Source organism: Vipera berus, assembly GCF_964194415.1.
Source record: "Vipera berus genome assembly, chromosome: 2".
Lineage (NCBI taxonomy): Eukaryota > Metazoa > Chordata > Lepidosauria > Squamata > Viperidae > Vipera > Vipera berus.
Window position 1 is genome coordinate 19,457,617 of NC_138203.1, and position 26,752 is coordinate 19,484,368.

At 42.5% G+C, this 26,752-nt stretch overlaps 2 protein-coding genes across 3 annotated transcripts in view; one reads left to right on the forward strand and one right to left on the reverse strand.

Annotated features, from left to right (window-relative positions):
• The window catches only part of NIPBL (NIPBL cohesin loading factor), a 153,999-nt gene extending 150,822 nt beyond the window's left edge, over positions 1-3,177 (forward strand). The window contains exons 46-47 of one of the 2 annotated variants that reach the window (XM_081320531.1): positions 1,182-1,408; positions 1,891-2,109. In XM_081320531.1, the coding sequence (XP_081176657.1) occupies positions 1,182-1,408; positions 1,891-1,897 (234 nt within the window). In that variant the 3' untranslated portion in view covers positions 1,898-2,109. Of the gene's footprint in view, positions 1-1,181; positions 1,409-1,890 lie in introns of both variants that reach the window. The other variant, XM_081320530.1, reaches the window with a different exon arrangement.
• A 7,574-nt stretch (positions 3,178-10,751) lies between these two features.
• CPLANE1 (ciliogenesis and planar polarity effector complex subunit 1) overlaps positions 10,752-26,752 on the reverse strand; it is a 70,023-nt gene continuing 54,022 nt past the window's right edge. Inside the window, exons 48-56 of the mRNA XM_081321296.1 lie at positions 25,165-25,198; positions 23,747-23,878; positions 22,900-23,062; positions 18,574-18,635; positions 17,295-17,459; positions 15,684-15,775; positions 15,214-15,336; positions 13,536-13,699; positions 10,752-12,758 (exon numbers count right to left, since the gene is read on the reverse strand). Coding sequence (XP_081177422.1) covers positions 12,621-12,758; positions 13,536-13,699; positions 15,214-15,336; positions 15,684-15,775; positions 17,295-17,459; positions 18,574-18,635; positions 22,900-23,062; positions 23,747-23,878; positions 25,165-25,198 — 1,073 coding nt within the window. The 3' untranslated portion in view covers positions 10,752-12,620. The remainder of the gene's footprint in view (positions 12,759-13,535; positions 13,700-15,213; positions 15,337-15,683; positions 15,776-17,294; positions 17,460-18,573; positions 18,636-22,899; positions 23,063-23,746; positions 23,879-25,164; positions 25,199-26,752) is intronic.

Below are 26,752 nucleotides of genomic sequence, written 5' to 3' on the forward strand. Positions count from 1 at the left end.
TGCCAAGAGTTTGATCCTGACTCAGCCTTCTATCCTTCTGCATTGGTAAAATGAGAACCCAAATACGCTGACTGTGAATCGCTTAGAGAGGGCTGTGAAGCACTGTGAAGCGATATATAAGTCTGCTATTGCTAGTGCTATTATGCAGTTCTGTGCCATTAAATCTTATGTTTTTAAGTAATTAAAAGTAGATGATGAATCAGCAGCAGTATATCTTGGCAGTATTTATATATTTGAACTGCTTTAATCATAGCAGTGGTACAGTATATGAAAACATAAAAATCTATGTTAATAAAATGTACAGTATTTTAAATAAAAAATATAGTATAATCCATTTCTAGAAGCATCGATGACAATGATTTAGTTCAGATTTTCTTTATTTTAAAGTTTCATGACACATAAATTGGCCTTTTTACTTCCCTTATTACACAATATGGTTCTGTTGTCCAGGGGTAAGCAAATTAAAATTTCACCCCATCAGAAACATAAAAATTAGGAATATACAAAGCAGACTAACTGGTTCCTGAACTATTATCTTGTTCACTGGGATCTTGTATTTCCCTCTAGATTCTGTGCATGCTGTTTTCCAGAGCAGAGGTTTCAACAAGAAAGTTGCAACATCACACTTATTTTGATCCTGTCTAATGTGTGCAGATTGACTTATGTCTAGGTGTCCCTGATTATAATTTTAACAATCATTTTCTTGGATCAGCCCTTTTTTTGTGTCTGGAGGAAACCAGTGAGAACCAAGTATTGCAGGGATTTAGTGTTTGGTGCATAACCTTTATTTTAAAAAAGGCAAATTTTATATTCTGGAATTCTCCTTAACTTGCTACATGTTCATATGTCACACATCTTCCGTAATTAGAGCTAATTATTTTCTTTTGTGAAAGTTTTTCTGCATGGAATTATGCGTAATTTTTGAACTGCAGATTGTCTACAGATGGGTTGAGAGGAAGGGCAAGATGCTCCAACTATTTGGTGGCTTGGTTGAAGCTGCTGACAGTAGAAAGACCTAAAATGTTTTTTTCTTTTGCCTTCTAATTAGTTTGTCTGAGGAAGAAAACCAAATTTTGTAATCGATCATTTCTGCTTAAAAATTTTTGACTAAAAGGAGTTTATGTAGCATATTCCTCCTGTTTTAAAACAGTTTCTCCCCTCCCCTCCCACACTTTTTTTAGTTCAAACTTCTTATGGAACATTTGGATCCTGATGAAGAGGAAGAAGACGGGGAAGTATCAGCAAGCACAAATGCTCGCAACAAAGCTATTACCTCGCTGCTCGGAGGTGGCAGCCCTAGGAACAATGCAGCTGAGACAGAGGAGGATGAGAGTGATGGGGAGGATAGAGGAGGAGGCACTTCAGGGGTGAGGCGGAGGAGGAGTCAACGTATTTCGCAGCGTATTACGTAAAATGATTTTATGTGCTTATAAATGTCAGTCTATAATAAAATGTACATTGAGTAATGTAATGCATATAAAAATTGTAGATAGAAATTCTTAACCATTTATACAACTTTTTGTAGAAAGTTTTAACAAAAACAATAAAAACATAGAGATTATATCTAGTATAAAAAAATTTTTCCTTTGGAATGTATTGTGTGTAACCTTTTTATTGTTGCCAAGTTTTTATGTAGCTTTATGATTCATTTGTATATATAATTTTATATATCAATAAGAGTTTAAAGAGACGGGTACAAATTAAAATATGTGATTTTTGCAAGGATATGTTAACCCCTTGGCGCTGGCGGTCGCGTCTCATTGCCGGCAATGGAATGTGTGCCGGAAAATCCCAACTCCCGGCGTCAAGGGATTAAAAGCAATAAAAGCAATAATTTCAATCAAGTTCTTTTGTGTAACACTTGGTCTTTTTTCCCCTCCAATGTTTTAGTCATTGAGAAGGTCAAAACGAAATTCAGACTCTACGGAGTTGGCAGCACAGATGAATGAAAGTGTTGATGTCATGGATGTCATCGCTATTTGCTGTCCAAAGTACAAAGATCGACCACAAATTGCAAGAGTAGTACAGAAAACCAGCAATGGCTTCAGTGTTCAATGGATGGCAGGCTCCTACAGTGGCTCCTGGACTGAGGCTAAGCGCCGTGATGGCCGCAAACTGGTGCCTTGGGTAGACACTATCAAAGAGTCAGACATTATTTACAAAAAAATTGCTCTAACGAGTGCTAATAAGCTGACTAATAAAGTGGTTCAGACTTTACGATCGCTGTATGCCGCCAAGGATGGAACTTCCAGCTAATGCATTTGTACACATGCAGCCAAATTTTACAGGAAAGAACAGAAAAAAACACTTGAAATTACCAACTTTCTGGCAAAAAAAAAAAAATCAATTTAATGAAGAGTAAGAATGACACCTGGGATGCAGGAAACAGAAGGAAATGTTTGGTAAACATTTTTGTGGGAGCTTCCTTCGCTGTTGTGCAGCAGAAACTTCTCAGTTCATTTTTACTCCCACTGTATAATAGTTTAACGAAAAAAATGTTTATATCTTGAAAAAAACCCTTTCTGTTTAAAAAAAAATAAACAAGTGAATGTTGGAAATTAGTCTGTTAATGTTCTTAATAAAGTGTTCTTGGAGTTTAACCTAGCAGCGGATGGCTTTCTTTAGCTTAGCCCAGTTTCAAGGAAAGCATCGTTTTTCCAGGCTGTAAAATGGCAGAATTTCCTGGATCTATAATTTATTCTGTTGGGGGAAAAAAGCATGCAGTATCTATGACCTACCTGCAGGAGGAGTTTTTGTAAATGTAGATTTTTGATGTATTAGGTCACCCTGAAATAATACAAGAAAAGGGATCCCCAGCAAATCTGGTGGAACGAATACTGCAATAAATTTTTTTACTTCTCTTTGTTACTTGTCTGTTTCCATTTGAATTTCTTATTGTAAAGATCTGTTTAAATCCATTTATATTATTTTCCAGTCTTTTATGTAAAATTTACTATATCAGTGGTTTTCAAAGCAAGACATAAATATTGTTTATACAGTTTGTATAGGCTGATTTCTGAATAATTGGTATCTTTATCCCTTACAAGGGTGTAAACACAAGTTAACTCCAGGGTTTTATTGTATCCTGCAATATTTAGTATTAACTATATATGATTTAGCACTGTGCCAAACACATTTTCAAGAGTACATTTTGATATAAAAAGAAACTATAGTTTATTTCTTGTATGCTTCAATTTCTTTCTAATGCTGTTCATATGGCAATGTTCAAAACATAGGGAAAAAACATCACTCTGTTCTGAGTAAAGAAACATGTATATTTCGTTAGGACATCTGAGTGCATTACACTAGGACATAATGCGCAAAGGCATCTCCTGAATGATGGTGCGCCTGTATTCTGTTGTTGGTTATTATGATCCAAGTGGTACTCCCGTACTGAATCAGTTGGAGCCTGCAAATGTCAGGAATCAATGTGGATTTGTAACTTATAGTTGCACTAATTTAACCATTTTAAATGATTTTTTTTTAAAAAGCTGGACAGAAATGGCTGTATTGTAGATAGGGTTTTTTTAATTATTTGAAATCTGTTTTCATCTTTTATACACTGAAAATGCTATTTTAAACTGTCTCGAGTGGTGCTTCAATGTGTACTGTCACCATTCTTTCAGCTGTTCTATTTCTGGATAATAACACAAAAATAATTTTTACATATTGACAAAAGCAGAAGAAATGAATAGCATAATAATTATCAAATAACTATTTTAAAGTCTACATTTTATTTAAATGGATGTTCATCAAAGATTTTAGAAACATTCAATTATAAAATTAATATATGGTGGGGTGTGTTTTTATTACAGAATTCTAGTGTGTTACTTGATCTGTAGGAAATAGTAACACAATATTCAAATTCATTATCTTGTACAGCATTAAAAAATTAAACTGACATGACTAATAATTATCAGAATCTAATTGCTCTATGAAATATTTTTCATTTCCTCTTCTTTGTCTTAATTGCTGCAAATATTTCTGGGCAAAATTTATTTCTTAAGGTTGTGAAAGCAAATGCTGTCCTGCATTCATGCAATTATTATATTTTGCCTAATTTTTTGTACAATACTGGCAGTTAACAGTCACTCAATTACTCCCTGAGTATCTACAAATTGATTTTATTATGTTCTATTTTACCAGAAAATTAATCACATAGCTCCATATTAGAGAATAAGAATTTTTGATAGTGCATTACGTGAAGAATTAACCCTATTCCTTAGGGTGATGGGCCCAAAATGTAAATTTTTTTAAAAAAATGGGGGGAGGCAGTTCAGAGAAAGTTTCAAAGAAGCAGAGTTGCTGTTGGTGGTTGGTAAATTCCATTTCTAATTTCTGTGTAGAGGATTCCAGTTCATTCCACTATTACATATATAGATGAAACTTTTTTTGCCCCATAAACACACGGTGGTTGTTTGTAGATTGAATCTGCTGAACTAGAACATTTTAGAGATATTCCTAAATACCAATAGTGAGATGGGCAGCATATATATTTAATAAATAAATTAGCAAGCCAAACACATTTGAAGTGGACATGATTGTTGGGCTTTGCCATCCCATATATCAGTATATTATAAGAAATAAGTTATTCATTCCATCCAACAGTCATTATAGGGGGATGGATTCAGTTGAATGGGATTGAGTCCTAAGAACTACGTTTTTAATATAATTAGCTACATGGCCTCACCTGGGAGTTTGTCCATTATTGTACATGTGCAGAATCATTTATGAGTGGGTGGCCATTAAGGTTGAAATTATAATGTCATCTAAAAAGGGATGGCAACAAACAGTTAAATGGTGAAAAAGTCAAAACTTGCTGGCAGTCATATCAAAGCAGAGAGAGGGCATGGTCTTGCTCTACATCTTCTAGTAGCTTCTCCTTTGTGGCAGGGGAGATACTTGGATACCGCACCCAAGTCTTCAAGAACTCTGAAAATTAATTTGAACTTTTGCAGTCACCTAATCACAATTTACCCACTTAGTCATATTGCTGTCACTAAATATCTGCCCAATTGCCCTCAATCACTTGTTCTCCCAGCTCAGCTGGGTGATACGACTAAACTGATAATTAAATATGGCTAAGCAGATGGACTCGATATGTATGACTGTAGACATCCATACTCTCCTCTCTCAACTCGGTGGCTTCAGAAAAACTTTGAAGCTGGTTAATTCTGAGTTAAAAACTGGCAAATAACAAATCAAAAGTCTAATAAAGTGAGGCCTATGATTTATCTTGTTCAGAATCCTGTATGTTCCTTCTGTAATATTTATCATAAGATTGTTTTCAATCAGTTAATTATCTCATTTTCAATCAAAGCCAACAAAAATATTTTCTTTTAAGAGTTCTAAATTTTCACGTTTCATGGAAATTTGAAATCCAATTTTAATTTCTTACACATCTTGTGGGAACACCAGCTGCCTGCAATTAGTGCAGGTTCGCATCCCACCAGGCTCAAGGTTGACTCAGCCTTCCATCCTTCTGAGGTAGGTAAAATGAGGACCCAGATTGTTGGGGGCAATAAGCTGACTTTGTAATAATGCCGCTTGGGGCCCCCCGAAAGCCCTAATAAGCAGGCATATACATAGAATGAAGGCTATTGCTAAGCACATTGATTTGTGCTTAGATTGTAAGCCGCCCTGAGTCTTCGGAGAAGGGCGGGATATAAATGGGATTTTTTTTTAAAAAATTACCGTATATACTTGAGTATAAGCCGACTCGAGTATAAGCCGAGACCCCTAATTTTACCCCCAAACACTGGAAAAAGTTCTTGACTCAAGTATAAGCCGAGGCTGGGATCCGCCGTTCTGCAAGCCTCGGCTCGATCCGCCGTTCTGCAAGCCTCCACTGCCCCATTCTCTCAATGGGAGGCTTGCTTCGGCTGCTTTTCTTTTGGCAGAGCCATCCATTCTGGAGGTGGATGGGGGCAGGGCTGGTGCACGTTTTGCCTCTCGCCCGGTGGAGAAAAGGGGGCAGCGGGAGCCTCTGGGTGCCCAAGCCACGTCGGAGGGTCTCCAACCTGTGTGTGTGTGTGTGTGTGTGGCGGGGGGGGGAAATCAAATTGGATCTTTTTATTGATGTATCGTACTTTTATTCGGTATTAGGTTTTTATGGATCAATTATGAACACCCGGGGTCCCTCTGCGACTTACGGGCGGAATATCTAACTTCAGAGCCGTCCTCTCCGGCTGCGGTGGCCTGGGGGAGGGCAGCGCGGGGCTCTAGGAGGTACTCAAGATAGTTGGGGGGGATCCAACCTGCCGCGGGGGGTGGGAGTGGGACTTTAGTCACGGACGGCGAGAGGAACCTTCGGAAGGGGAAGCGGGAACGAAGAGAAGATGAGGGTGGAGCGATCGGGGAGCCGGTAACTCAAGTTCCCCGAGTGGCTTTCAGCACTGGAGAAAATGCAAAATCGCTCGAGACCAAACTCGAAGGAATCAGCTGCCAGTGGGAGCGAGGCGATCCGTGCGGTCCCATGACAGCCAGTCGGGCAAGCAACACGAAGAGCGGCAGGGCTTTATTTTTGCACCGTGGAGCTCCCCCTCCCCCTCCTCCCAAACTCCCCCTCTCTCCCCCTTCCCCCCACTTCCCAGAGCTGAATACAGGGTATTAACCGGCGGCGGAGGCTTGCAGAACGGCGGATCGAGCCTCTGCCGCCGGCGGAGGCTGGATCCGCGCTCCGCAAGCCTCTGCCGGTGGCGGAGGCTGGATCCGCGCTCCGCAAGCCTCTGCCGCCGGCTGGATCCACGCTCCGCAAGCCTCTGCCGCCGGCGGAGGCTGGATCCGCGCTCCGCAAGCCTCTGCCGCCGGCGGAGGCTGGATCCGCGCTCCGCAAGCCTCTGCCGCCGGCGGAGGCTGGATCCGCGCTCCGCAAGCCTCTGCCGCCGGCTGGATCCGCGCTCCGCAAGCCTCTGCCGCCGGCGGAGGCTGGATCTGCGCTCCGCAAGCCTCTGCCGCTGGCGGAGGCTGGATCCGCGCTCCGCAAGCCTCTGCCGCCGGCGGAGGCTGGATCCGCGCTCCGCAAGCCTCTGCCGCCGGCGGAGGCTGGATTCGCGCTCCGCAAGCCTCTGCCGCCGGCGGAGGCTGGATCCGCGCTCCGCAAGCCTCTGCCGCCGGCTGGATCCGCGCTCCGCAAGCCTCTGCCAGCGGCGGAGGCTGGATCCGCGCTCCGCAAGCCTCTGCCGGCGGCGGAGGCTGGATCCGCGCTCCGCAAGCCTCTGCCTCCTCTTCTCCAAAAAGGCCTGTTGGAAAACTGCACAGAGCAGAAGCGGCAGCCAGGAGCCCACCATCTCTCCTCTGCCGCTCGCTCTCGCCGCTCCAGCCCTGGCGAGCCAAAGAGACGAAAGGCCCCGAGCGATAGGAAGGGGATCTCTGCCCTAGAGCGGGAGGGGGGAGGGAAAGGGGGGGGAGGAAAGGCCCGATCGCTTTGTGTTGAGCTGGTTCAGCTCAGCCGGACTAGGCGGGGCTGCGGCTCCCAGCTGAGGCCGCTGCCGCCATCCAAGTCCGGCCGGCAAGAACATTTTTTCTCCCCGCCCCGCAGCGACGAGTAAAGCGCGACTTACTTCCTCCTCCGTGCCCACGTCGCCTTCTCGCCCAACAATGCCAAGTAAGGGGCGGCCTCGGAAAGGGGCTCTAACTTTCCCCTACCGCTCGAACTTATCTTGGAGAGGAAGGCAAAATCGGGAGAGGGAAGAAGAGCGAGGACTGGAGCAGCGCTTGCCCGGCTTCTCTCCCCTGCAGGGAGCGGCGGGGTCGGTTCCGCCTCCGCCATGTTCTCTCTCGAGAGCCTTGTCCCACCCGCAAAGCGCCAGCGCCGCCGCCCCCTTCCTAGCCAGCCCTCAGCCGCTTCACAAGCACCCGTTGCCGGCCCAGTTCTATCAGACCCACGCGGCGCCGCACGTACTCCGTTTACACGGCCCCCGTACTTCCCCCACACGTCCCTTCTCCCGCCTCCTTCCCATAACGGCCTCTACCTACCGGACGGCGCCTCAGCTCCCCGCGGCCGCCGCCACCACCCTGACCAAACCCTCTCTGCCTGCGCGCGCCCTCCCTCCCTCCTCTCTGTCTCTAGCTGGGCGAGGCTTCCAGCCGTCGCCGTGACGCTGCACGCCCAGCTTCTCTCTGATTTCCCTGGCCCAGTCCAGTGATGCTTGAGAGGAAAAAAAAAGCGAGCGGGCGGGCGAGGGGGGGAGGGAAAGGCGAGAATGACCGCTTTGTGTTACCTGCCGTGAAACCAGTCCTTGCAGGTGTCGCACTCTATCATGAAGCGGGTTACATCGTAGGGCAGCCAGGCAGCGGAAAGCAGGCAGGCAGGGCGCAGAGGTCCGGAGACCTGCCGACGTTTGGGGAGGTGCGCGCGCACCTCACCAAACCTCCCCAAACTTCGGCAGGTCTCCGGACGGCGGCGGCTTGGGAGAGGTGCGCGCGCTCCCGGAAGCACCGAAGCCTCGGCCGCGCGCAAGTCCTCGGTAAGTTCTTTTTTTTTGTTCACTGGAGTATAAGCCGAAGTGGATTTTTTCAGCCCAAAAAGTGGGCTGAAAAATTCGGCTTATACTCAAGTATATACGGTATAGCTGGGTCTAAGGGAGATTACAGATGAGCCCACAACGGTACATATTTTAATATTTTCATTGCAAAACATTAACTGAAGTTAACAAGTCAATGATAGTTTAAAATCTGCAAAGTTAAAACCACTTTTACCATATGAAAGTCATAGTTTTAAGAGAAATCATTGGACTTTGTCCATTCTATTAAATATATTCTTAGCAGTTTGATGTATTAACTGGAATTAACACAAACAATGCTCTCTAGATATGCATTTATAGCCATGTTAATCCACACTATACAGGTAGTCTTTGAATTAACAATCATTTGTTTAGTGACTAAAGTTATAACAGCACTGAAAAAAGTGATTTACTAGTTCTTGCACCTACAACTGCTGCAGCATCCCCAGTCATGTGATGAAAATGAGTAACTTGGAAACTAGCATATATTTGATGGTTGCAGGGTCATGTGATTACATTTGTAACCTTTCCAGCTAGCTTCTAACAAGCAAAGTCAATGGGGGAAGCCAGATTCACTTAACTGCATGATTTTTAACAACTGCAAAAAGTTATAAAGTTTGTTACACAAACTCAACAATTGCCTTGTTTAGCAGCCAAAAAAAAAATACAATTGTGATCGTAAGTTGAGGACTACCTGTATTTGCCCTACAGATACACAAGTATTTTCCATGTCTTAATATACGTAGTCCTCATCAAACTCAATCGGGACTGGCAACTCCGTTGCTACGTAATGTCACAAATAATATGACTGCACTGATTTATGTCAGTAAGTCATTAAGTGCAACATGTTATTGTGACTTGTCACTTCCCCACTGACTTTGCTTGTGGAAAATTGGCTGTGAATGTATCATGTGACTGCAGGATGTTGTGCCTGTTATGAATGCATGCCAGTTGCCAAGTATCCTAGTCCAGGGCTTTTCAACCAGTGGTACGGGTACCACCTGTGGTACATTGGCACCTGTCAGGTGGTACGCAACCATCCTAGAAAAGTGGTAGTGGGGGAGGGGAATGAGCTGAACCAGTGGCAGCACTGCACAAGCCTGAGTGAGAGATGGCTGGAGCTGCAGGGCTGTCAGGGCTGAGCGGAAGCGCCAGGATCAGCATTAGACTCGAGCTGAAGCTCGGCGCTGATCCTGGCACTTCTGAGCCCAGAAGAAGCGCCAATCAACTGGAATGTTGCAGCATCTCTGGGGACTTGTGATTTACATTCAGATCCTTGGCAACTGATTCATATTTATGACGGTCACAGTGTCCCAGGGTCATGTGAAGTGACCAAACCCTGCTGCAACCACCCAGCAGAGGGGGGGGGGAGAATAAAAACCAAACTCCCCCCCACCCCACCCCCACTGCCAATCCTCAATAGAAATGCTAACAATGAAAACCTCAGACAGGGAAGAGCGCCACCGGGCGGGCAGACAGATATCTTGCTAGGCTGTGGCTTGGGGGGGGGCACTTTTTTCAGTGCCATTGTAACTTCGAACAGTCACTAAGTGAACTGTTGTAAGTCAAGGACTACCTGTACTTCATCACTTTTTTCCTTTTGTTTTTTTGGTCATCAAGTTTTTGACACCTTGCTAGGCAACTGGTGGTACTTGGATGTTGCCATATCCTAAAAGTGGTACAATGGGTGAAAAGGTTGAAAAGCCCTGTCCTGGTCACCATCACATGACTCTTAAGAACATAACAGCTGCAAGCTCAAGGACTGGTCATAACTATCCTTTTCAGCACCCTGGTAACCAGTCATTGAACAAGCAGTCTCTAAGTGAGAACTATTTATTTCTGTCCATGCTCTACACCACAGGTGTCAAACTCAATCTTGTCACATGACATCGTGATGTATTGCAACATTTTTCGCTTTTGCGGAGCCAGTGTGGATGTGGCCTGCACATGACACAGCCGGCCTGTGGGGCGCCAGTTTGATACCACTGCTCTACACCTTTTTACTACATAAGAGTGTTTTTGTAATAAGTAATTAGTATTAGAAGACGAAGAAGGAAAAAAAACATAATTTCTACATGCTTCCATAGATATCCTATTACCAATATGTTAAATATTTGATTCATTCTAATATATTGCATATCTAGAGCATTGCTGTACAATTTCTACAAATACAGATAAAGATGTAATCATGATTTACAATGTTACATTATCCTGGTATTAAAACATACATTCCATCCTGCTGTCTGAATCTCCGAAATGCCACCGGATTATCCAATTAAGCACTCTAAAGGTTCTTTCACCCCATTAAAATATAATGGGGGCTTCCTTATTTACAAATCTCATCTTACTTACAAAAGGAATAATCTCACTAGTAATTGAGTGAAAAGATTAGAGTACATTTGATTACCAAACATTGTAGGAGGAGAAGCCTTTAGTTTACAATAGTCCAATCTGGTAATGCCTGCTCAAGCTAACAAATGTTATGAAAAGGCATCAGCTTTTGTGAGTGATAAGTTTGCTTGATCAGAATCCTCTTCCATCACAGTTTGGAGGCACAGAGATATTAGATAAGAAATGAAGTAAACATTAGAAACTCAAACTGGCTTCACTCTGATTCCCATAGATATAAGAGGGCGGGGAGGCTTTCAAGATTGTTGTTGTTGTTAGCTGCGAAGTCATGTCTGACCCATCGCGACCCCATGGACAATGTTTCTCCAGGCCTTCCTGTCCTCTACCATCTTCTGGAGTCCATTTAAGCTCACGCCTACTGCTTCAGTGACTCCATCCAGCCACCTCATTCTCTGTCGTCCCCTTCTTCTCTTGCCCTCAACCTTTCCCAGCATTAGGCTCTTCTCCAGTGAGTCCTTCCTTCTCATTAGGTGGCCAAAGTATTGGAGTTTTAGCTTCAGGATCTGGTCTTCTAAAGAGCAATCAGGGTTGATCTCCTTTAGGACTGACCGGTTTGATTGCCTTGCAGTCCAAGGGACTCGCAGGAGTCTTCTCCAGCACCACAGTTCAAAGGCTTCAATTCTTTGGTGCTCAGATTGTTACTATAGCCTATATTAGTCCAGGAGAGTCCCAGTCATTCTTAGGGGTCTGTTTCCTTATCTGGCCTACCTCCAAGAACCAGCTACCTTCCAAGGGAGCATTTCTGGTGTGTGAGAAAGGACTCCCAAACTTGGAGCCAGAATATGTCTTTATGACAAACTGTAACACTGGGAAATTCGCGAAATGAGTATATGAAATACCTGTTATATTCTTAATTTGAGCATAAATGTTTATCCACTCAGAATACTTCAATATCTTGCATTTTAAAAGAACAACTCAAAATGACTTGAAGGATCTGATGGAAGATATATTCGGAAAAGTTCAAGTATTCCACCAATATGAATATTAGGAACTAAAAACAAGCCCCTTGTGTCCTCATTTTCATCTTAAGGTTAAAAGTAGATATGCTATTAGTCAATGCAGAGTGCTCTCTATCAGCCATCCTAATAAAAAAAAATCACCAAGAGACTGATTTTAAAAAATGAAACCGTTTTAAATATTCACATAGCGAGGGAGGCAACTTATTTTTAAGGCCTGATCATTTCTCACAAACTACCAAAAAGTAACACAGCAAGGATCCTGGATATCAGCAACACCTTCAAAACAAACTTGATATTATACAAACTAGTCAAACATAATCAAACAAACAAACCAAACATTTTACTGTAGGAATATTTAAAATGTTCATTGTTTTAAGCAAGATTCATTGAAATCAAGGTGCAAGCCTGGTCATTTAAATTCTAAGCACTCTTTCAGAAATACAAGTTAATAACATCCTTAGGACCTTGTTTACCAGATTTATTAAACATCTACATATTCTACAAATTCTAAAATGCCATCGTGTGGAACATCACCTTGTGTTTCAAATCATTCTGAAGGTAATCATTTTTTAAAAAAATTTCCTTGATTTTTTCTGTAACATTATGCAGTGTTTCCTGAATGGATGAATGCTAGCCCTTGATGTTACTTGTGGACATTGCTTGATTGTCTTCCAACTTCACCATCAATTATTCATTTACATATTCCACTTAATGACATTTTAAAGACCAGAACATGCTAGATACAGTTTTACTTCTCCTCCATGTTTGCTACCATAGCCTCTATGGAATTCCAATCTAGCTTGCTAAGGATGCTGCTGGTACTTTCACTCACACTGTCAATATTATTAAGACTGGCAATCGAGCAAGCATCTTCTGGAAGTGATTCCTGGAGAGAGAAAGAGAAGCATTATGGAGATAAGAAAAAGACCAGTCAAGAGACCTTCTCAAGGCCAAAAAAGTGTTTTCCCCCTTGTGTTAAAATTAGGCCAGCTATTACTAAAGTATATGATTAACAAAAAGCCTTAATATTTGATCTCTGTTGGAAACCATTCGTTGGCCCCACATTTTCCTTGCTTTTATTTCTGTGGCTCATAGTCGACAGTCTCTTATAGTACTCTCTCCAATGGATGCATCTGCCTGTGCCTTACTGAGGTGACGTTTTTATATAGTACAACAGTGATTCATTTGGAGGCCTAAGCTTTTCTCGTCTTCCCCTTCTATTCTGCCTCCTTAAAATCTTATAAGAACACAGCACAATAACAGTGGAGGACACTGGAAAGACCTTCCATCTAAGTTTTTGGAAAGGCTGGATATCCTTCTTACAGCCTGGCTCACTGGCATCCTGGGAGCAGATGATTCTGCCCGCCTCAAAAGTTGTTGGATCTTCAGATATGAAACCTTTTCATATTTTTAAGGAGCACCCTCTTTTTTTAGCCCTGAGACTATAGTCCTATCTTTTGGGAGTAGAAGAGTAACAAGAATTTATCAATTCCAAAACTAGACTTGGGATCAAAACCTTAACATATGAAAAGGCACTGTAAAACAATAAGAATCTAATCCTTCTCCCAGGAGAGTCATAAATACCAAATAAAATGAAGACACAAACAAGTAACTATTCTAGAGCTATAGCCTGATTTGTCCTAACTACGTTTGCTCTGCTCACCTTGTTGAAATGTGCATTAGATGTGCCGTACAGTATTTGCTGGATCTCTTCAGGGACACTCCAACCGCTCACTGTATTGTCTTCAGTCTCTTCAGTGGCCTGAGATGTCATACTAGAAGTGAAGAGCCCTTTCTCATTCATTGACTCTCTTGTCTGATCAGAAGCTGGAGGGGAACAATTTTTTTTTTTACAAAATTTTGTATTTTAGTTTATTTAAATTTGTTACTGCTTAAGTATTCAGTAGCTTGGACCTGAATTTTGAATCCCATTGGATAAAAGATCAAGTCAGTTTTAGTTCTGCTTTTTATCTCTTAAAAAGTATCTAAAAGGGACCTTCTTGGTAAGCATTTACTCCACCGTAGTTGCTCTTGGTCTCTATCATACACCTGTTATCAATGAGAAAGGCAGAGTGTCAAGGTTCCAACTGATGAACCCTATGAGGTAAGCATAGCAGAGATGATCCGATCTCTAATGCAAAACTTTATTGAGCAAATCATTTCGGCACGGATGAAAGGCAAACCAGCTCTGGCTATTTTGCGCCCAAATTTCTATATTAAAAGTAGAGAAACCTCCCTCCACTCATTAGTGCAGGTCACGTTACCCAATTAATCTTCAGACAATTATTATGAGAGAAAGTCTTTGGTTTTCAGTAAACAAAATCTCAGATGACTTTGGTTCTCAGGCTTGCAGCTTCACACCTGCAATCCACATTCCATTTTTCTACCCTCCCCCCTGGTTCTGTAGGCAAGCCAAGAAACAGAAGTGGCTGAAGTGGTATGAGGTTTCTTCGAGCTTGACACAGAGGACCACACTATAGTGCTAAAGATCTCATGGCTTCTCCTCCCAGCTTCAATATCCTAACACAAAAGGACTGCAAGAATATATGAAGCTACTCTTGGCTTGAGCATGAATGGTGGGAAGCTCAATATCAAGGACAGTAACAACTGTCAATCTAAATTCTCCTGTCCCTTGATATATATGTGACCAAGTTGGCACCCTTCTCATTCAGGTATGGGGCATCAAGAAGGCAATAGTATATGTTCCTCCTTCGTGTCCATCAAAAGAAGACTAACATGAGCTTCAAAACAGTGTTCTGTCTCATTAAATTACAGCATGCATGCTATACTGGCCATAATATTGAGACAGTATATTTTCCCTCAAACGTTCCTCAGCTCAGAAAAAGGAAAAATTTGTACAGGTCTTACACAGAATTTATGTCCATAGCTGCCAATTTCTGGACTACAGTTATTACTTGCAAAAAAGATTTTAAAAGCTCTCTCCAACTCTCTTCAATGAGGATTCCAAACAATGTAGGGAACCCTCCTACCCCCAAGCTTTGGAAAGTATTCCAACTAGAAGAAGAGAGGAAGACTTTTATACTGTAAGTTTTGCCAATGATCTTTTAAAATAAGTTTTGACTTTTTCAGAACATGAGATAAAGGCCTTCTGTGAGCTACCTAAGTTCACCTGATTGATTTTGTACTAAATTACCACTAAAATACTCAAAGCAGGTGAACAAGAAAAGTTACAATTTGAAAAAAGTTCAATCACTATGAATTAATCCAAACTGAAAAAGCCTAGCAACAGAAGAAGGTCTTTCTCTAAAAACAGAAGGCATCTAAAGGGACCATGGAGATGAGAGCCACTGAATAGCATTGAGTTTTATGCAACCACAGACCATAGTTTCTCAGGTCCAGCCTGCTACTCGTCCATTGCCTCTGGTTTCTACTGCTTCTCCCATATGCTTCACCTTGATGGGATTCTAGTGACATTCTTCTGTAAGGAGTTTGGCAGAGTCGACCTTAAGCAAAAAAGATAACAAAACCATTCCTTTCACATTATGGATTAGAAACTTAAAAGAAAGTTACCAATTACAATTCAGTGTGATCTAGCAATCTTTATTATCTTCAGCATGACAGAAGCTTAAGAGTTTTTTTGCTATATATTTCTGTTTGCATCACCCTAAAATTTCAAGGCTCTATTGAAATAGAATTAATGTTCCATTTCTCCATAAAGCTTGTTTGCTTATTTCTTTAAACATGATGATGCAAAATGTTAAGTGTAAAACATTACAGTCTAAAAATGCTTCATGCACTTTGTACCGAATATTTGATATCTGGTATGGTAACACAGATCTTTGTTTCTTACCCTTTTTACGAGTTGTGTCACAAGACAGATTTGAAAGGGGTCTTGTTGCACCCAAACCAACTTTGGCAAATGGCTTGCTCCTCCCATGGAAACTTCAATAAAAAATATATCATATTTTTATAATTGCAATAATTATTCTAGAACTTTTTGAAAATATATATACTAGAACTTTTTGAAAATATATATATGGGCTGATCGCAAGGCAAAGGATGAGGCACAAATGATTGCAGCCAGGTGTCAGCAGACAGTTTTAGGTAGCTGCTTTGCCTGCCAGCTTTGTTGGAATCCTAGTCTGTGACTTTTGTTCCTCTTTCTTGTTTGTGGCCCTTTGACTGCCTGACTACCTAATTTAGCTTTCCTGTGACTCTTGGAATGCATTGGACTATGCTACTGCTGTTTGGACTCTACTGGCATTTTTCAGGCAACCATTTTCTGCTAGAATTTGAATTACCGTATATACTTGAGTATAAGCCGACTCGACTATAAGCCGAGACCCCCAATTTCACCCCCCAAAACTGGAAAAAGTTATTGACTCGAGTATAAGCCGATCCGCCGTTCTGCAAGCCTCCGTCGCCGGCGGAGGCTGGATCCGCGCTCTGCAAGCCTCTGCCGCCAGCGGAGGCTCGATCCGCCATTTTGCAAGCCTGAATACACAGGAATACCCTGTGTGGCCGCGGCTCTCGGGGAAGCCCTGGCTGTCCGCTTCCTCGCTCCACGCTGCCATTCGGGGCCCGCGCGTTCCCCGGGCAAATCGCGGCGCACAGCAGGCGAGGAAACACGCCCGCTCCAGTCGCCCCCCCTTCCCTCAGGAGACGCGAAGCAAGTGACCGCCCGGAGCTTACTGAGGACTTGCGCGCGGCCGAGGCTTCGGTGCTTCCAGGATCGCGCGCACCTCTCCCAAGCCGCCGCTGTCCGTAGACCTGCCGAAGTTTGGGGAGGTTTGGGGAGGTGCGCGCGCACCTCCCCAAACCTCCCCAAACGTCGGCAGGTCTACGGACCTCCGCGCCCTGCCTGCCTGCTTCTTTCCGCTGCGGAAAGAAGCAGGCAGGCAGGGCGCGGAGGTCCGGAGACCTGCCGACGTTTGGGGAGGTTTGGGCACCTCCCCAAACCTCCGCAGGTCTCCGGACGGCGGTGGCTTGGGAGAGGTGCGCGCAATCCCGGAAGCACCAAAGCGTCGGCCGCGCACAAGTCCTCGGTAAGTTTTTTTGTTGACTGGAGTATAAGCTGAAGTGGAATTTTTCAGCCCAAAAAGTGGGCTGAAAAATTCGGCTTATACTCAAGTATATACGGTACATTCTTGTTGACTGCTAACTGCTTAATCCGTAGTAAATATTTCAGCTTCGGAATACTGTGTCTGCACCTGTGTGCCAGCAATTTTGAAACAGAATGCCCCAAATATGTTTGTTGACCATCCCTTGCTATGATACTGAACCACTGTGAAGTTAAAAGTTGAAATTAATGCTGTAATTTGGTAATATTTTTGTCTAGGAATAAAAGCAACTGTACTCTGTGGGACTTCTGTCTGAGAAGCCCTGCAACAGTGTTGTCACACTGGTAAATCTGAGAACGAAGCAGGAAAATTAATGACAATGTTACTTTAAAGTACGTTACCCTCCAGCAGAAGTGATGCGTGGCTGCTTGAAATCATAAGATGATTTTCTTCTAGACGATGGTTTATATTTACTGGAAGGGAGCTGCACAGTGTCAGACAGCAAGTCTTGCATCAGAGTGAGAGCTTCGTTGACTCTTAAGTTATGATGTTCAGATAGCAAGACCCTTCAGAGAAAGCAAATGGGCCAATTAGCTACTAATTACTTCACAACTGCAGATTTTCTTTTAATAGACATCTCTTCTAGGTTATTTAAAAGCAATCTAAGTTTGCCACTACCAGGGAGAAAAGGAGACACACAAAAATATGCTGTGTACAAGAAAAACATGCTACTAGAAGAAGTACAGGTAATCCTCAATTTATAACAGCTCATTTAGTGACTGTTCAAAGTGAGAACTGAAAAAAGGGACTTATGACCATTTTTCACACCTACAACTGTTGCAGCATCCCCATGGTCACATGATTGAAATTTAGATGCTTGGCAACTGGTTCATATTTATGATGGTTGTGGTGTACTGGGGTCATGTGGTCACTTTGTGCAGCCTTCTGACGTACAAAGTCAATGGGGAAGCCAGATTCACTTAACAACTGTGTAACTTAGAGCTGCAGTGATTCACTTAACACATCTGTGGCAAGAAAAATGGAGCAAAATTCATTTAACAACTGTCTTACTTAGCAACAGAAATTTTGAGCTCATTTGTGGTCATAAGTCTAGGACTATCTCTAATCTATAAAGGACTGTGTATGAAAGAGACATTATTCTGATTTGGTCTGTTCTGCTTCCATATAACAAACAAGATCAGAGACAAGAGGACTAAAAATATCAAATACTTTAGTAGCAACAAAAGTGGCTGAGGAAAATCTGTAGTTTCTGATTCATCCTTATTTTGTCAGGTTTGCATCAGTGATATATGTTCTCTTAAAACATAGAAACATGCCAAACAATATGGAATTTGGAATTCCCAAGATTCAAGTCTACAGCAAAGTGAATTTACCCACAGAATGAATACAGTAGAATTATTTTCCTTTGTCCCCAACACAAAGTTTCTCTTTCAACTGGTTTTATCAGTTCTACTCAAATTTTTCTCAATACTTTCATTCATGTTATCCTTGGGGCACAAAATTCAAATACTTTATCCTAGAATTATTTCATTCAATTATCATAAAATTTGACAGACCAGTGAAAGATATATGGTGAAATGTAGATAATTTTACACTTAACGGCTCAATTGCCACATACAGTGGATTAAGAATCTAGAAAGCTCCAGAAAAATAACATACTTATCTTTCTCCTTTTTCTTTTTCTGTTGTAATTTAATCTCTCGCGTTGACAGTCCAAGGGGCTATACAAAAAATGCAAACAGATATCAATGTTATATCAGTTATCTAGTCTGCATCATTAACTGTTCTAACTGAGAGCTAAAGAAGCTTAATATTATTCTCAGGAAATTTACTGAATAAATGCTTACTATTTATTACATGCATTGCCAGATTCTGCTCTGTAATAATTAACATTTGAAAACAAGTAAATGGTAGTGGGCATGAGTAATTTTATAGAGAAATATTTTTGAAATATATTTTTTAATTTACCTATTTTTAAATCCTTTTTTCAGCTTTCTGAGTCCCTGTTCTTTTGGTCCATACCCTTAGCATTAAGATGTGTTTATAGAGATTTTAGTGTTTTAGTATTACACCATTGGGCTAGCAATGATATAATACTAGCAGTTTAGTTACAGTATTTTATCTCTCTTACAAGTGAAAGTGTTATTATTGAAATGGATGTAATTTTTCCTGATTGTGCTTTATGTTGGACTATGATTGAAATAAACATTTGATTCCTAAAGAAAACTTCATTTTTTAACATCAAGATTATTTTTTTAAGTTTCCTTTGTCCTTAGAGTCAATAATTTCCAGCTGTTTAATGTTATTGTTTCATCCAGCGGAATTTTCCATCATGGTCTTGCAGAAATTTTAAAACATCGTAAGGATTTTAGCAGTCTAAAGTCTCCTGGCACAGCCCATTCTTCATAGACAACAGCCATTCCCCCTGAGTCATGCTGTCAAAGATTGAGACCTAGAGAAATGTTCAATTACTCTTGCTTAGGTTTCTATAGATGATGGATGAATTTGAAGAATCCAGGGTTTTAAACTGCAAATCATAAGACAATGTTTCTTATGAGTTATGGTTTCTTGTTTGCCAAATGGAAAGGGGGAAATTGATGTTCTCCTCTTCTCAGAATTAGCTAGAAGACTGTGGCCTTTGAGAATGGAGATCTCCATGAGAAATACCCCCTTTACTCTCTGCTTAAGCAAACAGGGCCATCCACCTCCACTGTAAGAAATGCCTGGACTCAAAGTTAACCTAGGTACTGTACCAGGGAGACAAGCACACTGCAGCATTTGTGCTGCTTCTCACTAAACTCTGAGGGATAATGTAGCGATATACCATGGGTGAATGAGAACTCTCCACTTTTGGAGGGGCTATGTGCACAGTTTGGATCTTTAAGGAATATCCATATCTCAGGTGCCACCAAAATTAACTGCTGTGAGGAATGTGATCCAACTGCAAGATGGTGGAATCAAAATCTTTTCTCTACACATAGAAGCGTTACATATCTTTCAATCTTCTATCTATGCTCCATTTCTGATTCCTTTCTCCCTACTTTCCCGGATATCTGTTACATTGTCTTCCTCCCCCCTCCAAATCCATTAGCTCAGGTTGTGTTTTTTTTAATATCCTTCCATGAATTCCCCACCTCCCATGGCTTTTTTTTTTACTATTCCTTTTACTTATTTAACCAGATAAAAACAGGTCCTCCCGTATATGTCTTTTTGCTTGCTTGTTCTTATTATTTATTTATTTATTTATTCGGTTTATATACCGCCCTACTCCCAAAGGACTCAGGGCGGTTTACAAGGCAAAATTTAAAAACAATACAATATAAAATTAAAATTAAATTAAGTCTAGCCGCAAAAAATTAAAATCACAATTTAAAAACATTAAACCCCTCAGTCCAGACCAGATAGCTCAAAGAGCCAGGTTTTTAGGTCCCGGTGAAATGAACGATGGTCGGGGGCAGTCCGGAGTTCCGTTGGCAGTTGATTCCATAGGACAGGCGTGCCCACAGAGAACGCCCTCCCCCTGGGGATTGCCCATCGGCAATCCTTGACCGGCGGTACCCTGAGGAGGCCCTCCCTGTGGGAGCGCACAGGACGATGGGAAATTGACGCTAGCAGCAGGTGCTCCCTCAGATAATCCGGGCCCATGCCATTTAGGGCTTTATAGGTCATCACCAGCACCTTGAATCTCACCCGCAGGGCAACTGGAAACCAATGCAGCTCGTGGAGAAAAGGTGTTACATGGGAGTATCGGGAGACTCCCATCACAACTCACACAGCTGCATTCTGCACCAGCTGAAGCCTCCGAGTGGTCCTCAGGGGCAGCCCCATGTAGAGAGCATTGCAGTAGTCTAGCCAGGAGGTCACGAGCGCATGGTTGACTGTGCGTAGGGCATCTCGGTCCAGTTAGGGCCGTAACTGGCGCACCAGGCAAACCTGGGCAAGTTCCCCTGGCCACAGCTCCTATATGATCTTCCAAACTGAGCCGTGAATCCAGGAGGACGCCCAAGTTGCGGGCCCTATAAACGGGGGGTAACACCTCACCCCCCCATAGTTAACGATGGAAAAGATTGGTTAGTCTGAGATGCCGGTATGCACAGCCACTCAGTCTTCGCAGGATTGAGACAAAGCCTGTTTCTCCCCATTCAAACCCGGACCGCCTCCAGGCAACGGGACATCGCGGCGAGGGCATCACTGGGTTGGTTCGGGGTGGAAAGAAAAAGCTGGGTATCATCAGCATACTGATGATACCCCACCCCGAAACCACGAATGAGCTCACCCAGCGGCTTCATATAGATGTTGAACAAGAGGGGAGAGAGGACCGACCTGAGGAACTCCACAAACGAGAGGCCTCGGGGCGGACCTCTGCCCTCCCGTCAACACCGACTGCGAGCGGCCCAGGAGGTAGGAGAACCACTGTAAAACAGTGCCCCCCACTCCCAACCCCCTGAGACGCCACAGTAGGATACCATGGTCAATGGTATCAAAAGTCAATGAGAGGTCTAATAGGACTAGGACAGAGGAACAACCCCTGTCCTGAGCCCGGCAGAGATCATTCACTAGCACAACCAATGCCGTCTCCGTGCTGTACCCGGGCCTGAAACCCGATTGGTACAGGTCCAGATAATCAGTTTCCTGCAGGAACAGAGGGAGCTGAAGTGCCACCATTCTCTCAACCACCTTCGCAAGAAAGCGAAGGTTGGAGACCGGACGACAGTTGTTCAAAATAGCCGGGTCCAGGGCAGGCTTCTTGAGGAGGGGCCTCACCACCTCCTCCTTCAAGGAGGCAGGGAATGTGCCCTCCCTCAAAGAAGCAGTTATTACTGCCTGGAACCAGCCTTGTGTCTCCTCCCGGGCTGCATATACCAGCCAGGAGGGGCACGGGTCCAATAAACACGTGGCGGAACTCAGTCTCCTCATGATCCTGTCCACCTCATCTGGGGTCACAGGATCGAATTCACTCCAGGTAACATTCTCTAGACCAGACATGTCAAACACAAGGCCCGGGGGCAGATCCGGCCCGCAAAGTGGTTTCATGTGGCCCGCGAAGCCATCCTGGAAACAGTGAGGGAACGGCCCCCACTGCCTTGGCCCTGGCCCAGAGACCCTCCTTCTGCCAGAGACCCTCAGATCTGTCCCACTCCTGCCCAGGCCCCCATAGGCACCCTTGATGCGAATGATGTAGAGCTGGCCACGCCCACCTAGTAGGCCATACACACTCTAGCCACGCCCACCCAGTAGGCCACGCCCACCCAGGCCATATCCACCTGGCCCCCTGAGGGCAACTGCAATGTTGATGCGGCCCTCAATGAAATTGAGTTTGACACCCCTGCTCTAGACCGCTTGATTCCTCCCCGTCAGTCTCTGCCCAGTCAGAATCCAAACCGGCTCGAATCTGAGCGATTTTGTCCGTCAGATGATAGCTAAACTCCTTGGCCTGCCCCTGCAAGGGCTCCTCCCTCACCTCCTGATTAAGGAGGGAGCGAGTCACCCTAAACAGGGCAGCCGGGCGATTATCTGAGGACGCGATGAGGGCAGCGAAGTAATTAGACTTCGCTGTCCTCATCGCCGCGAGATAAGACCTTGTAAAGGTTCTTAACCGCAATCGGTCAGACTCAGACCGGCTGACAGCTGGATGCACTGCATAACAAAATTATGCCTTGCAGTCCCCATCTTTTTCCTTTGAAATATTTTAGTCTACATGAGATCCAGAAGTAGAAATAAATAAAAATGGTGGCTGGAGGCCAGAAATTTCCAGTGGAACACTGTAATTTTCTTTTTTTAGGAATTTACAGTGGGTAAATTCATGTTCTAGAATTGTTATTATTATTCATCTTCATATTTCTTCTCACACTTGACTTTATAATTGATATGCCATGTTTCTGAATAAGTGGCCATTCAGATTTAAAAATACAATTTTATAACAGGGAGATTAATACTGATAAAATTCCTCCTTTTAATGTACTTTAACAACTAAACGCAAATTACCATCTTTCTCAAATGGAATGGACTGTGCTCTTTGGCCCGTTTTTCAGACAGTGTTTGCATATATTCAGCAAGTCTCTGTTTTCGTTTTCTTTTCATCCAAGCATGTAATTCTTTTTTATCCTTCTCAGCTTTATACGTCTGCTTACGTGGTATATTTGAAAAACTGAAATAACAATAACAAATAAATGTCAGAGTCTATGACATTATTTTTTTTTACATCATGATTCTTAACTAAGATAGGAGTAGATACCTTTAAGCATATTTTGCTACCAAATATTCAATGCCTCCAGAATCATACAGTGGAAATGAACTATTTCTGAATTTGTAATAACAGCCAGAAGTTGGTAAGGCCGTTGTTATTTAAGGTGGGGGGGAACTAAGTCAAAGTAAAAATATAACAAACTGCTGTAATTTACAGGGGGAAAAATATAGCTACCATTCATACATAAAGTGTTCTTTTCTCCGTTTTTCTATTGTCATTTAGAGATAAACATTAGTCCCAATTATTTAACTGACTGGTGGAAATCCTAAGTGTGGAAACTAGAAACTCCATCTGCCCATGCATATTGATCCATTCATAGTCTGTTTGTCATCAGATAGGTGAGCATCCCTGTTCAGAATCACCAGCCACTACACAGTTAAAGTTGGAACAGTGACTCTTTAGATATCAAGACCCAAAGATAGATGCATCTACAATGAAGCTGCTTTCTTCATGTGTATACAAGAATGACTACAGATGGTAAATTATCAAATCTTTACTCCTTGGTGCATCATACAACCTGACATTTGCAACACAGCATCATTGGAATGTAGGTCAAAGTTATTAAAAGTATCAATATAATACTACCTGGCCATTTTTCTAGCTTGAGTTTCTGTGAGGCCCAGCTCTGAAGGAGAAACACCATTCTCCACTATAAGATCATTAACAATGTCCAAAACATCACTCAAGCCAGTGATTCGAAGGCGATCTTCTGAACATCTATCGAAAAAAATTAAATTGCTGCAAACTGGAAGGTTACTTTTAAAAATACACACAGAAATCAAATAACACCACAATGACACTTCTAAACCTTCACATAAAAATAACTGAAATATAAGGACACATGCTATGAATGTTCAAGTGTAGGCAAAAGATGAGTTTTAATAATTTTCTTATGCTACAGGTCAGGAGTAGGCAACCTTGGCTCTTTTATGACTCATGGACTTCAACTCCCAGAATTCCTGAGTCAGCTATGCTGACTCAGGAATTCTGGGAGTTGAAGTCCATGAATCATAAAAGAGCCAAGGTTGCCTACCCCTGCTACAGGTCATCCTTGCTTAATGTCTATACGTTCAGTGATCGTTCAGACTTACAACGGCACTGAACAAATGGTTGTTAAGGCTGTTACAATGCCCGATCAGCCACACCATCAGAATTTGGGATCTTGGTAACCAGCCTGCATCAACAACCATAGCGTGGACTTCAGCTCTCGCATCTATTTCCTCTATCATCTCTTATCTTTTTGGCAGCCCTGCACATTTCTGTGGCCTACTCAGCACCTCACCCCCCTCCCCATCCCAACATTTGCCATCTTCTGCCTCCCACCTCTGACTTGGAATCCAGGGCCTAGGCAAAGGCACAGCCCTGGGATGCACAGGTGAGCTCGGCAGGAGAGCAGAACCTGTTCTGCCAACGGGAACTCGCTAGGCCTTGCTGGGGAAGAGGCAGGCGGACAGAACTGGCAGACCAAACAGGGCAGGAGAAGCATAAGAGCTGCTGCAGGCAGGCCTCCAATGTGCGGGTGGGCGAAAAAATTGGTGGGAGCGATTTCTGATTTCCTGCCAGCTTCTCCATTGCTTCTGATTGTGGAAAGTTGGGAAAACATTGGAAATTATGACCACGTGACCATGACTTGCTGCAACACTGTAATCATGAGTTGCGCACTGAGCATCCAGATCGTGATCCCATGACCGCAGGAAAGCAGAGATAGCTGGAATCTCTGAACTGATTACAAGTCCCCCTCATTCAGTGTCATCGTAACTCTGAATGGTTGCTGAACAAGTGGTTGTACCCTAGGTCAAATTTGGCTCTTCAATAAAAACTTTTAGTAAACACTCTATCATCTCTATAAAAGAACTTCTTCCTATGATTTTGAAATCTGCCACTAAGTAGAGGATAGAATTTATTTTCAAAACCGGTATACTGATAGCGAAGTGGTAGGAAAGTTTCCCAGTATGATTCTTCCCACTTCAGTAAATGCTTCTGAAATATTTTCTCATACATACCTCTCATCTTGTTCTTCCATTTTAAAACTAATATCTATAAAAAAAACAAAAAACAGAAATCATCACTAGGGTTAATGAAAATAAACCAACTTTTAGCCTGGCTTATTATATAACAGCAAAATATTAATCACTCAAAATAATATTTCAAGTCAAGTCAAAGAATGTCATGGATCACTGACTGAGACTTCCTTACGCGATGGTGCTGTAAAATAAATGGGCTGAGGCTATTACTATGATTGAGCTGTGATGGTGCACTGGTTAGAATGCAGTATTGTGGGCTAATTCTGCTGACTGCCAGCAGTTCGATTCTCACCGACTCTCATGACTCAGCCTTCCATCCTTCCAAGGTCAGTAAAATGAGGACCCAGATTGTTGGGGGCAGTATGCTGACTCTGTAAACTGCTTAGAGAGGGCTGTAGCGTGCTGTAAAGCGGTATATAAATCTAAGTGCTATTGCTACATTGTTATAATAAATATTGGCCCATAGAATTTAAAAAGCTCTTCTGTCATTTGATAAACAGACTAACCTTCAAGCCATAGTGTCAGATATCCTATTCACAAACTGGTACAAGATCACAACTTTTTATTTGATGCTAGCAAACTTCATGTTGTCATATAACGTGGCTCTATGAAGGCTTTGTGACAATGTAATCAAGTTGTGAGGCAAAGCAATTTTATAAAAGAAAACTATCCTGGGATATTTATAGTATTTTCTCCAGTATATTTTGTAAAAAAACTTAGCAGGTTACAGAGCATAAGTAACAAAATAGAAGATAGCAAGTTGCTAATCTCGGCTACAGAGATGGAGACAGCCAGCCAGGAGAATCAGATTCATAGGTCCATATCACTCCTAGTACAGGTAGGATTGTCATGATTGTTAAATAAACCACTGTAGTTAAGGAAAATATGCACAGCCATTAAAAAAGCTACCTTCCCTCATTAACTTTGCTTGTTAGAAGCTCCCCAGGAAGGTTGCAAATGGTAACTCAAGACCCTAAGATGCTGCAATCATTGTAAATACATGCCAGTTGCCAAGGATCTGAATTTTTATCACGGCACTGTGTGGATGCTCCAACGACTGTAAGTGTGAAAACTGGGCATAAGTCCCTTTTTTCACTACTGTTATAACTCTGAATAAAATAAAATACTAAGAAAAAATAATTTCATTCTCTTGGATTCTAAAGGCAGAAACTGGTAAAGAAGTTGCAGTTATAGAAGATCAGTAAAAAAATTAGTTGCAAACAAGTGTGAGCTTTCATATCTCATGTTTTTTGAAAGAATTAGTGTTTCTACTCTAATTCCTGGTACAGCATATCTCACTGGTTCCTGTTAAGTTGAGCAGCCTTAGAAAGCCATAAATATGGCTACATGAAATTATTTCAGAAATATTATGAGTACAGAGTTTTCACCAGGTGGCAAAATCTAGCTGACCTCAACTGATGCCTCAAAAGCTAAAAACTATTGGATCTGATTAGAACTTGAAGAAGGCATTGCCCAGAAATCCCAAAGCTGTGAAGTAGACTGATAAGTCAAAGCCAACATCCAAAAAGAAAGTAACGACAAATTGTTCCTATACTGTTGTCAAAAA